This window comes from Nymphalis io, chromosome 5 (genome assembly GCF_905147045.1).
Source record: "Nymphalis io chromosome 5, ilAglIoxx1.1, whole genome shotgun sequence".
Lineage (NCBI taxonomy): Eukaryota > Metazoa > Arthropoda > Insecta > Lepidoptera > Nymphalidae > Nymphalis > Nymphalis io.
The window spans coordinates 12,851,291-12,864,750 of NC_065892.1; the positions used below are offsets into that span (position 1 = coordinate 12,851,291).

Consider the following 13,460-nt stretch of genomic DNA (forward strand, 5'->3'; position numbering starts at 1 on the left):
GAATATCTGATAAGTGGGTGGAACCTAGAGAAGACGAGCTTGCACAAAGCCCTACCAATAAAAAAGATTTTGTCTATTTTTACAAGAAATGCTAACGCCGAAAGTCCAATGATGTAATACTACGTTCCACTTAGCAATACTAACAACTTTATTTCTCAATAGCTGTATAGGTTTATAATTTAGTAGTTATAAATTATTTTATTGGATAATAACGATGACAGCTTTCGAGTGGCCAACTAAATAAATATAAAATTTTACTTTAACGAATTGTTTTCATTAGATTTACTTTCTTTTTAAGAAAATAATAATATATTTTAATAATTCACTATAAAATATTAAATGATCAACTTCATCTTTTTAAGAACGAAAATGTAACTTTAAATAAGTTGGTACTCCACTAAAGGTTTCCGTTATTGTCATTATCATTACGCCTCATCTAGTCATTCTATTACAACCTGAACCAAAAGAATATACGTTAATAACCAAAGTGACCCTTGTGCCACTAGAATTAAGAATTCTTTCACTTTGCAAGTATAATTTATTGGCTGAGGGTTAATTGGAAAATCGACGTGACACGACATCTAATTCGAGAGACGACGTACCCTCAGTTAAAAACTCGTTGGGAAATGACTTCATTGATTACTTAGGACTCAGAGTATTAATAGGTTGTTATGTAAACTAGTTAAATTAAGTTTTGGAATATCAGGCAGAGAAAGTTGTGTGAAAAATTACAACAAAAATGGTCCCATGTTTTGTTCTCACATACATTAATTAACATACGTATGCAATTTCATTGGTGGAAATGAGTAACTATTGAGTTTCTTGCCGGTTCTCCTCAATAGATTCTATATTCCGAATCAGAGGTAGCTATACATTTAATATTATAGTGTAAAACGAGGACTCAAAAAGCTTACTCGAATAAAATATATTTTGATTTTATTCTAGCGTATATACCAGCGATTATATAAGTGTGTTCCATACACATGACGAGAACTTGTCTTTGGACGGACGGGTGGTTCATGTTTATGGTTACTACGCATTTCCTTAGGGTACTAGCTTGAAATTATATAGCTTATAACCTTCCTCGATAAGCAGGCTATCAAACGCAAAATTTACATTATGGACTGGTAGTTCCTGAGATAAGCGTGTTAAACGCTACAGACTCTCCATCTTTATAATATAAAGTATTGAGATTAAGATTAGGGCGTAATTATCGAGTCTTGTTTTTAATCTGTACTTGCATACATTATAGAAAATGTGCCTTTCTCCTATTGCATGTGCTTGTATCGATAGGTATCTTCTTTTTAAATTTCATGTTATAATAAGTAATAACCATAGGACTAGACAACGTAAATTAAAGTAAATGAATGAAACGAAAATTTAACCACGATTGAAATTATTGAGTAACAACATACCTGAAATTACAGAGTAAATGAAATTAATTTCTATCACAAATAAGTTTTCCATTCAATTAACAAAATAAATGGACTTGCTTTTTTAAGGATAACAGCACCTGTCGAAAAAACGTAGCCCAAAATCTCTCAATAAAGGCAAAGGCATCACTTCAACGCATTAAAAGATTGTGGACGAAATCTTAGCGCCCTGAGTGTGAGCGAACAATGAAATAGGTAGGCCATTCTTTATCCAAGACCAATATAAATAAGGCTACCTACGCCTAACTTTTCCTTTGTAAATCAAGTCGATCTAAATTGGTCTTTCCTCCCCAGGAGTTAAAGGCCCTTCAAAATCATTATTCTAATTGCTTTTTCATACAAGACTCAAACGGTTTACTCTTTCGAGTGTCATCCACTTTTTCGAGTGAAAACGTGGAAATTAAATTATTTTCCCTCATCGTGGATGGTTTTGACGAGATTAATTTGAGATAATGGTCCCTTTTCGAGTTTCTTCTTTGAGATTTAATTTTTTTTCTATCTTTTTTCTCGAGTGAAATCTGTTGGGATATTGTACAAAGAGCTCGTAAATTGGTTAATTTGCTACAATTATACTGATTTCTTAATAATAATTAAAAAATAAAAATAATAATTTATTATTATTAAAATCGAACAAGGTCAGTGTCGACACGCGAACTTTTGAAAATGCCGATTCAAAGTGCTTATAATAACATACATTCTGGATAAAAGATTATTTTGACTCCAAGTATCGCTTGAAGTTATAAGCTTACATTAACGTGGCTCGAAAAGTTTTATAAGCTATTGGGACTGGATCTGGACACTATCTGTTCGTATCAGATTGCCATAGTCGTCCTTTTTTATTTATTTTTCTTTATTATTGACATATATACTGTTAAAGAAATTGTGGACCCTTTACACCCTGCCATGCATCCGTATCGTCTTTAGTTCCTATCTATCAGTGGCCTTGTTGATATATGTACAGTTAATTTTACTGAATAATTATATGTAATAAACGAATTTAAGTGGCAGTGGGCGGAACACATTGCTCGTAAACTGGGGCAGAAAAATATTCTTGCTGACCAGTCAGAGAGTTTGGGCGACCACGAACCAGAGGACGCAGGGTGGTACAGTCACCTACAAAATGGACCGAGGATCTTGTGGGGTCATCAGGTAGAGCAGAGATGCCTTTGTCCAGGTGTGGATGTCTGGTTGAGATAATGATTATAATATATAGTTTTATGTTTTAATTTGTCAATTTCGCTTACAAAATAAAATCAAGTAATTACAGTCAGTAAGTTATTAAAATAATAATGTAAAACTTTGACCTTTACCCCTGAAGCAGAAATTACGACGTACTTTAAAATATAAAGGAAATAATACTTAAATAAAGATTATTTTCCTTTACTTATTGACACACTTTATGATTATTAATTTACGATCATATTGGAGACATCGTTCAAGTTAATTCTTAACTTTAACTTATAACTGACACATGTGATTGTCTGATGTTCTTTAACATTTATTATAATGTAATGGTATTATGTCCCCTTACTAATAAACGTTGTATAGTGGTTGATTGGTAACGAAACACAGTGGTTTGTCTATTTACTTTGAACGTCAAATATCTGATATCTGCTGCTGTCAAGGTAATGGAGCACCTGGTGGTAAGTAGTTACCACTGCCCATCGATTTTGGACAGAATAAGAAATATTACCTATTTCCGAGACCGTCAAAGCGCCGGCGACCTAAGCAACCGAAGCAACCACTATAAGTAAGTATTAGCTCAAAAATACTTCGAAACAAACCCATATACATACTATTAATATACTTGGCTATAGAATACAACAGTACACTGATGAGCACATAGCTATACTACCACATTGCAGCGGTTCCATTTGACCAAAGATATGGCGAAGTAAAAGTAAGTAAGTAACAGCCTGTAAATGTCCCAATGCTGGGCTAAGGCCTCCTCTCCCTTTTTGAGGAGAAGGTTTGGAGCTTATTCCACCACGCTGCTCCAATGTGAGTTGGTGGAATACACATGTGGCAGAATTTCGATGAAATTAGACACATGCAGGTTTCCTCACGATGTTTTCCTTCACCGAAAAGCACGAGATGAATTATAAACATAAATTAAGCACAGGAAAATTCAGAGGTGCTTGCCCAGGTTTGAACCCACGTTCATCGGTTAAGATTCACGCGTTCTTACCACTGGGCCATCTCGACTTATATGGCGAAGAGTTGGTATAAAATATGATTTCAATTTTCATACTCCGCGGTCTGCGGGCGGTCCATATTTATACATAACCGGACGCGTTAACAAGTAACTAGTGACAAGAAAACTATAAATTAACTAACATATAAACACGTTGTATAGCGATCCGCTAATAGTGGACATGAGTATTAAATTATTTCGCCCCACGCCGCGCGCGATTTTATAATGAGACTTTAGTGATGTTCTTTACATTTTTTAAATAATTTTATTTATTATATTTATTTTATTAAATAACGCAGACTGTTCATATTGTAATATCTTGTCCATTAAAACAAGCATTTTAATAAAGATTCAAGCTGATAAATTTACAGTGATCATCTCACTTTTAGTTAGTGTAGCCAAATGGGACGAGAGACCATTTTTAATGTAATATTCTAATCCCTATTTTTCTAGCTAACCATTTTGAAATCATGCATTTTTGTTTAAAATTATTTCCTCGGTTTGATCGTCTTAATGAAAGGTACAAGTTGGACGCGGCATAAAGATTCCTTGATAGACTGAAATACATGCGTCGAAGCAAGCCGAAGTAGAAGGAAAGCGAGTAAATATATTTGACGTATCTCTCATATATAAAACCAGAACTTATATAACTAAGCATTTTTCTAGAAACAATGATACGTACTAAATTGTTACCATGTAAAATACATACCTACTTAATATTATTAACCCTTAACACAGCAGCTCGTTGCCGGGAATATTAAATATTTATTAAAATCTGATTATAAAAAATATATCGATATATGACGTCGCATCACTAGCGCGGTCTGAGTCAATACAAAGAGTGCTATTAAATTATACCATCCCCATGTGGTACGCAGTTGAATCAAATGCAGCGCAATACATCAAAAGTCTTGCTTTAAACTGATGGGTTACTATGTATTTGTATAAGGCTTTGAATACAAAGATTTAAATTAAGTAATTTGCCATGACGGTAGGTTACGAAATATATGCGCAATTGTTATTTTTGACCCAATACTAATAAATATTTACACATAAATCCATGTGTTTCTTGTAACTTTGACACAAAGTACATAGAGATGTAGGTCGAGCATATAGCTTGTATCTATAAATTTTTTTTGCCTTTTTATACGATGTCCTTCTGACCGATTTCTGCCACGGCAGCCATTTTCAAGCGTATGTACATATATGTGAGCAAATAGAGGTGCACTCTCTGTTGCCTCATTCTCATAATTTGATGGGACGGCAAAATCCTACACTACCGAAATGAGAGCAGGAACAATGGCTTAATGTGCTTTCCAAGACATGGAAATTAAATTGAAACAGTATTTAACTGCAAAATTTTCTCGACAGAAAAACCCAATAACATTTTTTATTTGCCTTACCCGGATCTTGAACCCAGGGCCTTAGAACTTGCAGCCTGATTATCAAGCTACTAGAGTCTAGTGGCCAGCTAAATAGGCCGCCTCGCTAAAATAATTTCGTTTTAGACCAACGAAACATTAAACAAAATTCATTTCCATAATAACGTATTGGTTACATGTTTTGATAAGTTTAATGGCTTCCATTTCTTGGACTTACAAGATTAAGTAATAAAATATTTATATTATATGAAAATGGATTTTAAAATGAAAAGGTTTTTCAAACGATTATATAACAGTGCAATCAATTAAAATTATAAATGAATTATGTAAGTGTGTACTCAGTACGAGTAACGACTGGATGATTTGTTATGATCACCTCGACTGCGCTCAGCGGGCGGTCGAAACTGCATCAACTTTGAACTAAACTCAAAGAACATTAAACTTTAATTACATTTAAATAAAGCATAATTTAGTGTAACATCAAAATTGCCAAATTTGCAAAACAAACAAAACTTTACATTATTGCTGTAACAATTAAGGAAAAGATAATGAAATTATATTAAGCATACGGTTTTGAACCTTATTTCGTTAAGTTTATAGTTTGTTTTTAATTGATGGATGTAATGCAAAATTAAATGCTAGACAGTAACATCTTCGTAATATTTTCCATGTTACGACAAGTGATAATAATTTATTTTGCTCGTAACACAAATCCTTTTCTTTTTCCGTTGTTCATATAACACTTTGTGCGGCATTTCGTATTCAATATGTTAATGTTGTATTTTCTGTTTATATTAAAAATAGCAAATATTATTTACTTCACGTATTCATTATTTTTCTTGTAAAACAAAAATGAAAATGCTTAAATGTATATATGGGAGAGGACACGGGTGGACTTCATGACAGATGCATATTTCGTTGCGTCAATTTCACGCAACTTACTTTCGCTTAATTTACTTATTTATATACTTTTTGTATCTCGTAGCTCTTTTTTTTAAATAAAAATGGTCCGGTAGCAGCTCCAAATATATGCGCGATATCCAAGAAGTGCGGCTCTGAAAATGTGTGATTTTGTATAGCACATATAAAATAACAAGCGAATATATCGTCACGTGGAAGTGACGTCACAAAATATAAACCAGTAATAAGGAAAAAGCCATAAAATCAATACCTTTAATGGCTTGCTGTCTGTCTGCGCCTTCTAATAAATTATTTCTTTGTCGGCCGCTTTATTATTCCGTGCAATCTGTACATTATACGAGGTGTTTGATTTTAACGTCTTAAATATTCTAGTTGTATTGTTTTTGTATTGTCTTTTCATTTGCGTATATTGTTCATTTAAATGTGAAGTAGTTGGTCCACAATTATAGAAGGAACACATAATTGGAGGCGAAAATTTAATTGTATTTACTAGTAATTTTAAAGTAAATTACTTTGTTGGTACAATTAAAAAAAGAAACTGGCTACTCAAGGGATAAGCATGAATATTATACTTAGCTCTGTAATTCGCTCTTTACATTATTGTACTTGTGTTAGATGTGGCTATAAATACTTCATAAAAGAATATATGAGAAAATTATATTACACAGTTTTTATGCTGTCAGATAAAATTATATTAATAAATAATGAAGTGGTAATAAAAGTATTTACATTCACACGAATTTATTGAAACGTCAATTAAAGAACGAATTGTATGTGACGAAAGAAAACGCTATAAATCAATTCCCATTTTATAGCCAATTAGGATATTAACGATTCCGATTAGGTGTTTTATTGATAGTCACAAATATTTCGCACTTTGTACTAAACGTGAAGTATAGAAACAGCTTCATCACTTTTTCATTATAAAATATGTAGGCAGACGGTCAAACCACACATTGGTGTTGTAAGAAATATTAATCAATCCTTAAATTGTCAATGCGCCATCAACCTTGGGAACTAAGATGTTATGCCCCTTGTGACAGTAACTACACTGGCACAATCACACCTTAAACCCGACTACAACAAATTGTTTGGCGGTAGAGAATGCAATCAGTGATACCCAGATAGACGTGCACAAAGCCGTACCGCCAAGAAATAATGAAGTCAAGACATTGTTTATTTCCGATTGATTTTTGCAAACAGTTACTTTGTTATATTTATATTATTTATTTAATAATGTATTACTTTTTAATTTTAATATATAATTGTCAGTTTCCACTAATAAGAAAAAAACGTATAGCTTGAAAATTTTTTGAAAGTTTTGATAAAAACATCGGATTAATTTGTTATATCTTAGAACTTTAGTTTTTTAGAACTTCTATTATAAATTTCAGATTCTAGGTTTCTCATTCTTTATATCGGAAAAGAACAACAAATGTTAGTGTCGTTTACTTGAATTATTGAGCAAAATTAATGTCAAAAAGAAGCAATTAATAATGAAGAAAAGAAAATGCTGCTGATGTGTATGTAATAAAGCAGTTATGTATGTGTGTGTGTGTTTAAATAAATTTGTTAAGGCTGTTCGATTTATATGAGTTGTACTAATGTTGGCTTTTAGCGTGAACATAAAATTTATAACGTACATTTTCATTAAGCCTCAGCTGATAAAAGCTTATTGTTAAAATGCTCGTAAAATTTAAATCCCTCGAGGTAGGATTTGTCGGAATGCGAATATCACTTTTCCATAGTTGTTTTTTTTAACTCTACTCATTGCTCTGACGGTTCGATGAATGTATTTATATATAAAATTTAATCCAGCATACGTTTACTGTTATTCTGATTTTCCATAACGTAGCTTGATTTTGAAAAATAAAAACTTTCTATTTTTTAATATGTACTAAAATTATAGTGTAAGTTTTTTTTGTTAATTTGTATATAATGAAACTGATTTTTGATTTTAAAAACATAAAAATGTGATGTCTTAATGTAAGTACATAGCATTTAGAATATAACTATATTTAAGAGACCACTATTAAACCTGATGACGACAGCCCAAACAACTTTACCAGGCTTTACCATACATTTAACCGCATGCGGTAAACCAGCGTAACAATTCCAATAAGGCTTCTTGGCACCCCAATCGCGATACCCAAATTGTCCCCCAAAATATCCTCATGGCAATTTTATGTCACCGTAAAAGCTGTACGCTCACGTTATCTACCCATCTACCATACTGTACGTTTCAGCGAGCTTGTTACGATTATTGAAGTATAGTGAGTTGAGTGCATACGGAGTACTATTAGTTTATTTTGCGAGGCGATTTTTATTTTTTAAATAATGATGAGTTTTGAAAAAATCGAACTCTTCACTAATATTGAAATATTATTGGATAAATGATCGTACGTCTTAAAAAAAATCATAAAATGTAATGTTTGTTAAAAGTTTGTATAGGTATTCATCCACGCATAAACAGGTTGTTTGATGACAAATAGAAGCTGTTCAATTTAAGAATGTGATGTACACATTGAAGCTGGATGTTGCGTAACTGTTGCTAAAGAAAATTTGACCCGTATATTTCATTTTGAGGCTTTTCCAGCAATAAAATTTGCATAACTACGCTCCTTGGCACGGCTGCAGTCTCTTATTAAATTTCAGCCCCTCCGAAAGTCATTAATGGTTTGTACTTAACCACCTAGCGCTACTATGATAAATCATAAGGCATCAAGCGATCGCGTCTTGGAAGGTCCCGCTGACTTTTATTACGCACTCAAGATCGAGGTAAGCTAGGGATCGAGTAAGCAACGTAGTTAGGATTATGGATAATCTTTTGTTTATTTTCATTTTTAGATAGTGTGTTTTAATATAAATTGTAATTAATAACAATGAATATAAATTAGTGACATATTTAAAACGATTAGTGAATTATTATCATGGTCATATGTTATTTATAAATAGTTTTAAGAACTGATTTGTTTGATTCCTTTCTTATCGTGTCATACATATATAAAAATAAGAGTAAATATATAAACATTATCAAAACTTATGGTTTGTTTATTCAAGTTCGCTATGACTAAGGTAATTTTGGTTTAGAATAACACCAATCGATGTTTAGATCGATGCATGTAATTAAGGTTCCACCCACCGCATGCGTTTAAAATTGATAGTCCGTGTCAATGTGAAATGGAACGCAGATAACAAACGGGCAGACATCATTTCATATCCAATTACAATCGGCTCTCGAATTAACTATTCATTAACCGACCATTCGATCATTGCGCATATTCGAGAATGTATTCGCATACGTTTTTTATTATTTTAAATTATATTTCAATTTCTCTTACTGCAAAAGTAACATGGTTACCTAATACAAGTTTCAACTTGCCAACTAATTTTAAGGACGGCAAACTACCGTGTTCGAAACAAACTGTGGTATTCCCAGAGAGTCTTGCTAACTCGATCCGAATAGAGTCTGGTACGTCGGTGGGTGGATTTGTATTGCCAATGGAAGGAGAACTGATTTTAACGGAAGGTGTCATTGAATTTGGTCCAATCACGGATGATAACTGTACGACCGAAAGCAACTCTTATTATACGGAGAAGTCTATCTCGCTTTGGGCTCAACCAGATGTATGGACCTCATCTAAATTTAAAAAGGCGACTCCAGATGCTGAAAGGGTTCCCTGTTTTGATGATATTGCGGAATTTCCAAGTAATACTGATTTTACAGTTATTTTACCAGACGAGACTCAGAGAATTCAAGGAATCAAATTAAACGGTGAAAGTCTTGATACAGTGCAATTTAAAGATTACGTCATAAGACAGTCCGATCAAACTCAACAGTTTGTTCTGAATAAAAACGAAGACACTGGAATTATAGTAGCACGAGGTCATTGCGCGTCACTAGCAGGATGCCCTTGTCAAAATAATGTTTTGTCAATTGATTGCTCAGCTAAGTTTTGTCCTATGCCTGCTTGTGTTAATCCAGTTCAACCTATTGGACATTGTTGTAAGATATGCGGGGGAATTATAGCTTTTGATATTGATCGAAGTTTTGATATCACAACATTTAAAGAGCAAGTGAGCCGAACGATTGATAGTTTTGGAGAAAATGATTTGATTTATCACATTGGAAGACTTCCACCAAATAAAGTGCAGCTTGTTGTGGTCGACAGCGACGAATACAGCGGTACTAGTGCGGAAGTTGTTAACGCTATTGCATATAACATGGAAAACCACATAGTGCACCAGATGCAAATCAGTGGGAGTCCTCTTTACAAATCAGGTCTGGGTGGAAAGATATTTGTATCGATGTTTTTCACAGTAATTTTAGTAATGATGGGAATATATGTTTACTATTATAGACTTCCAGAAATTAAATTTCCGATAATGGGTCGAAGCCATCCCAGTTTCTTTTCGAGATTTGATCGTAGAACTGAGAGTGTTGTTTCTTTGACTAGAAGAGATTCAGTTGCACCGATAGGATCTAGCATAGGTACTGCTTTCAGGAATCCGCTATACGACTCAAAAAGGAAGAATTTAATTGAAGAGTCAGCTATGGAGGAATAGAAGTGACTTGTAATCATATCAGTTAAATTATATTTGTCATTTATGTAGAAATCTGAAATTGATTATATTTTGCATGGAATTGTTTTCAAGTTAAACTTAATAAGGCTAAAGTTTAAATAAAGTAATATAGACGAGTCATCATGGAAATGGATCCGACTGATAAAAGTTTTAAGTAAACATCTTAAACAAACCGAAAGCAAAGTTTGGACAAACAGCACAGAAGTTTGAAACTCAACAATATCTATGGAATATCGATAAGGCGAGGAGAAATTTGATCCTGCTTAGTCCAATATTGAAGCTCTGCCCTTTGTGTCTATGCCTTTTCTCTGCTAAATGTGAACTCAATCAATAGTATTGGGTTTCTTCAAAACAGCTCAAAAGACGGGACTGTCATGAGAGTCGTTAATCATTTCTCTTTAATACTTGTACGACGAAAGAGAGTGCCACGGAATTTCGTAGTTTATCTGTGACAACTAATATTCCTAAATCGACAATCAAACATTCATATCAACAGAGTTTGGGTATTTGATTATTAAATGATACATGAGTGTTTTTGTCAGAGAAGTTATGTTTTTACTGCAAATCTTTATTATTATTTTTTATTTTTTAAATTAAAGTTAAATTTGTTGGGTTGTGTGTTATTTATTTAATTGTACAAAAAATATATCCAACATATGCTTGCCGTCCACGTAAATAAAATATCTACTACCAATTATAGGAGAACACACCATTCTTAACCACTATTACAATGTTTAAAATTTGCTTTTTAAGCATGGAATATGTATAAGTTTATTTAAATAAAAGAGTTAATAAATTTATGTACAAATAAAAAACAGAAAAACACCATTTAAGTTTTTAAACAAAGTCATATCACACTTTTTCAGTTTTAAGCACTTTCCACGCACTCTGAACAATCGAACGTTCAATCCATTTCAACGTGGAACAAAACGCGTACTCACGATCAGGCATTGTCGCTCGCCCATTGTTTTATGTGAAGACTGATTTATGTCTCTCCCCGCGTTACGCGAAACGTCAACGACACCTACGATGACGTTCAGACGTTCAGTAATGACGGCAGACGGCCGTATCTGGTGACGAGTATTTTTAGCTCAATCCCCATGTGAAGCTTTGGCTTATTAAAACTTATTATTGGTCTGTAGACTTAATTAATAATTAATCTTAAACATTTAATACAATAAAAATGTTATATCTAATGATAGTAGAGATTTGTGAAAGTTCGTCTGGGTAGGTACCACCCACTCATCACATATTCTAACGCAAAACAGCAATACTTGGTATTGTTGTGTTCCGATTTGAAGGGTGAGTGATCCAGTGTAATTACTGGAACAAGGGACATAACATCTTAGTTCCCAAGGTTGGTGGCGCATTGGTTGTAAGCGATGGTTAACATTTCTTACAATGCCAATGTCTATGGGCATTGGTGATCACTTACAATCAGGTAGCCCATATACTCGTTCGCCTTTCTAGCACGTGTTATTTATTTTTAAACTCTTCATGTTTGTTTTAGAAAGGTATAAACTAATATTATATAATCCTTTGTATATTATTAATGTAATAATTATGTTATTTTGTAACTCAAAAGTAAATTTTAAATCAAAATTGAACAAACTGACCATGAGTTTGTTCAGTTTTTATTTGAATTTTAAAAAAGTTTTTAGATCTTATCAAATACTAATATTGTAAATGTGAAGGTAACTCTGTATACCTGTATATAAGTCTGCCTGTCTGCCTGTTACGCTTTAACGGCTAGCTACTGATGAAAATTTGTATTTAGCATAAACTGTTTTGAAAACGAGTTAAATATAAGCCTGGTATGTAATTCTGCAAGACGATGGGCCAGTTGGCGTGCTGGTAGATACTTGCCTTACGCTGAAGGTTGTGGGCTCGATTCCCACCCAGGACAGACATTTGTGTGCATGAACATGTCTGTTTGTCCTGAGTCTGGGTGTATTATCTATATAAGTATGTATTTACAAATGAAAAGTAGTATATGTAGTATATCAGTTGTCTGGTTTCCATAGCACAAGCTCTGCTTAGTTTGGGATCAGATGGCCGTGTGTGAATAATGTCCCATTATATTATTATAATATAATATTATAAATGGTTGTATTTTCATTTAAATGATAGTAAAACTATTTCATGTGTATATTTACATATAGAAAAGTCCACTCTTGAATTTATTAATGAACGTAGTTACTTTCTCTTAGTCGCATAAGCCACTAAATGTTAGTAGCTATAAAATATTAGTCATAAAACTATTTCAAGTATCGAGCCCTTGAGCGTTTATCATAGCCGGCTAACTCAGGCGCAACGATGCCTGCACTCGAGTATTATAAATTTAAACGCAAGTTGCAACTGTCAGCGATGATTCGGTAAACAAACAAGAAAAAGACAATATTTTAAGTCTCCGTACTACAACTAGAAATAAAATTAAGGTCACGCATTCATATTATATTTAATACAAGATAAACTACACAATAATTGTATATCAATTAAGTATAAAAATGAAATTTAACAATATATAAAAGTACACATATTTTATTATTATTACACAATATAATATATAGATGATAAATAGGGTGAAAATAAATATATGCAAATGCATCATAAATATTTAAGAGGGAAGTTTTATAATACGAAATGTTAAACACATTAGACATTAACCCTTGAAAGTACGATCGTTTATTTCTCCGTAACCGTAACAGCTTGTGAATGCCCCACTGCTGTGCTGAAGGCCTCCTCTCCCTTTTTGAGGAGAAGGTTTGGAGCTTATTCCACCATGCTGCTCCAGTGCGGGTTGGTGGAATACACATGTGGCAGAATTTCAGTAAAATTAGACACATGCAGGTTTCTCACGATGTTTTCCTTCACCGTAAAGAACGAGATGAATTATAATCACAAAGCAAGATCATGAAAATTCAGTGGTGCTTGCCCGGGTTTGAA

General features: G+C 33.2%; 1 protein-coding gene across 1 annotated transcript; it reads left to right on the forward strand.

Annotated features, from left to right (window-relative positions):
* Nucleotides 1-9,167: 9,167 nt before the first annotated feature.
* LOC126768668 (protein amnionless) lies at nt 9,168-11,126 on the forward strand. The gene has a single exon (XM_050486911.1). The coding sequence runs from the start codon at nt 9,219-9,221 to the stop codon at nt 10,494-10,496; it is 1,278 nt and encodes a 425-aa protein (XP_050342868.1). The 5' UTR covers nt 9,168-9,218; the 3' UTR covers nt 10,497-11,126.
* The last annotated feature ends 2,334 nt before the right edge of the window (nt 11,127-13,460 follow it).

Excerpts from the sequence above, each read along its gene's own strand:
- LOC126768668 (XM_050486911.1), top strand. The coding sequence starts at position 9,219 with ATGTATTCGCATACGTTTTTTATTATTTTAAATTATATTTCAATTTCT.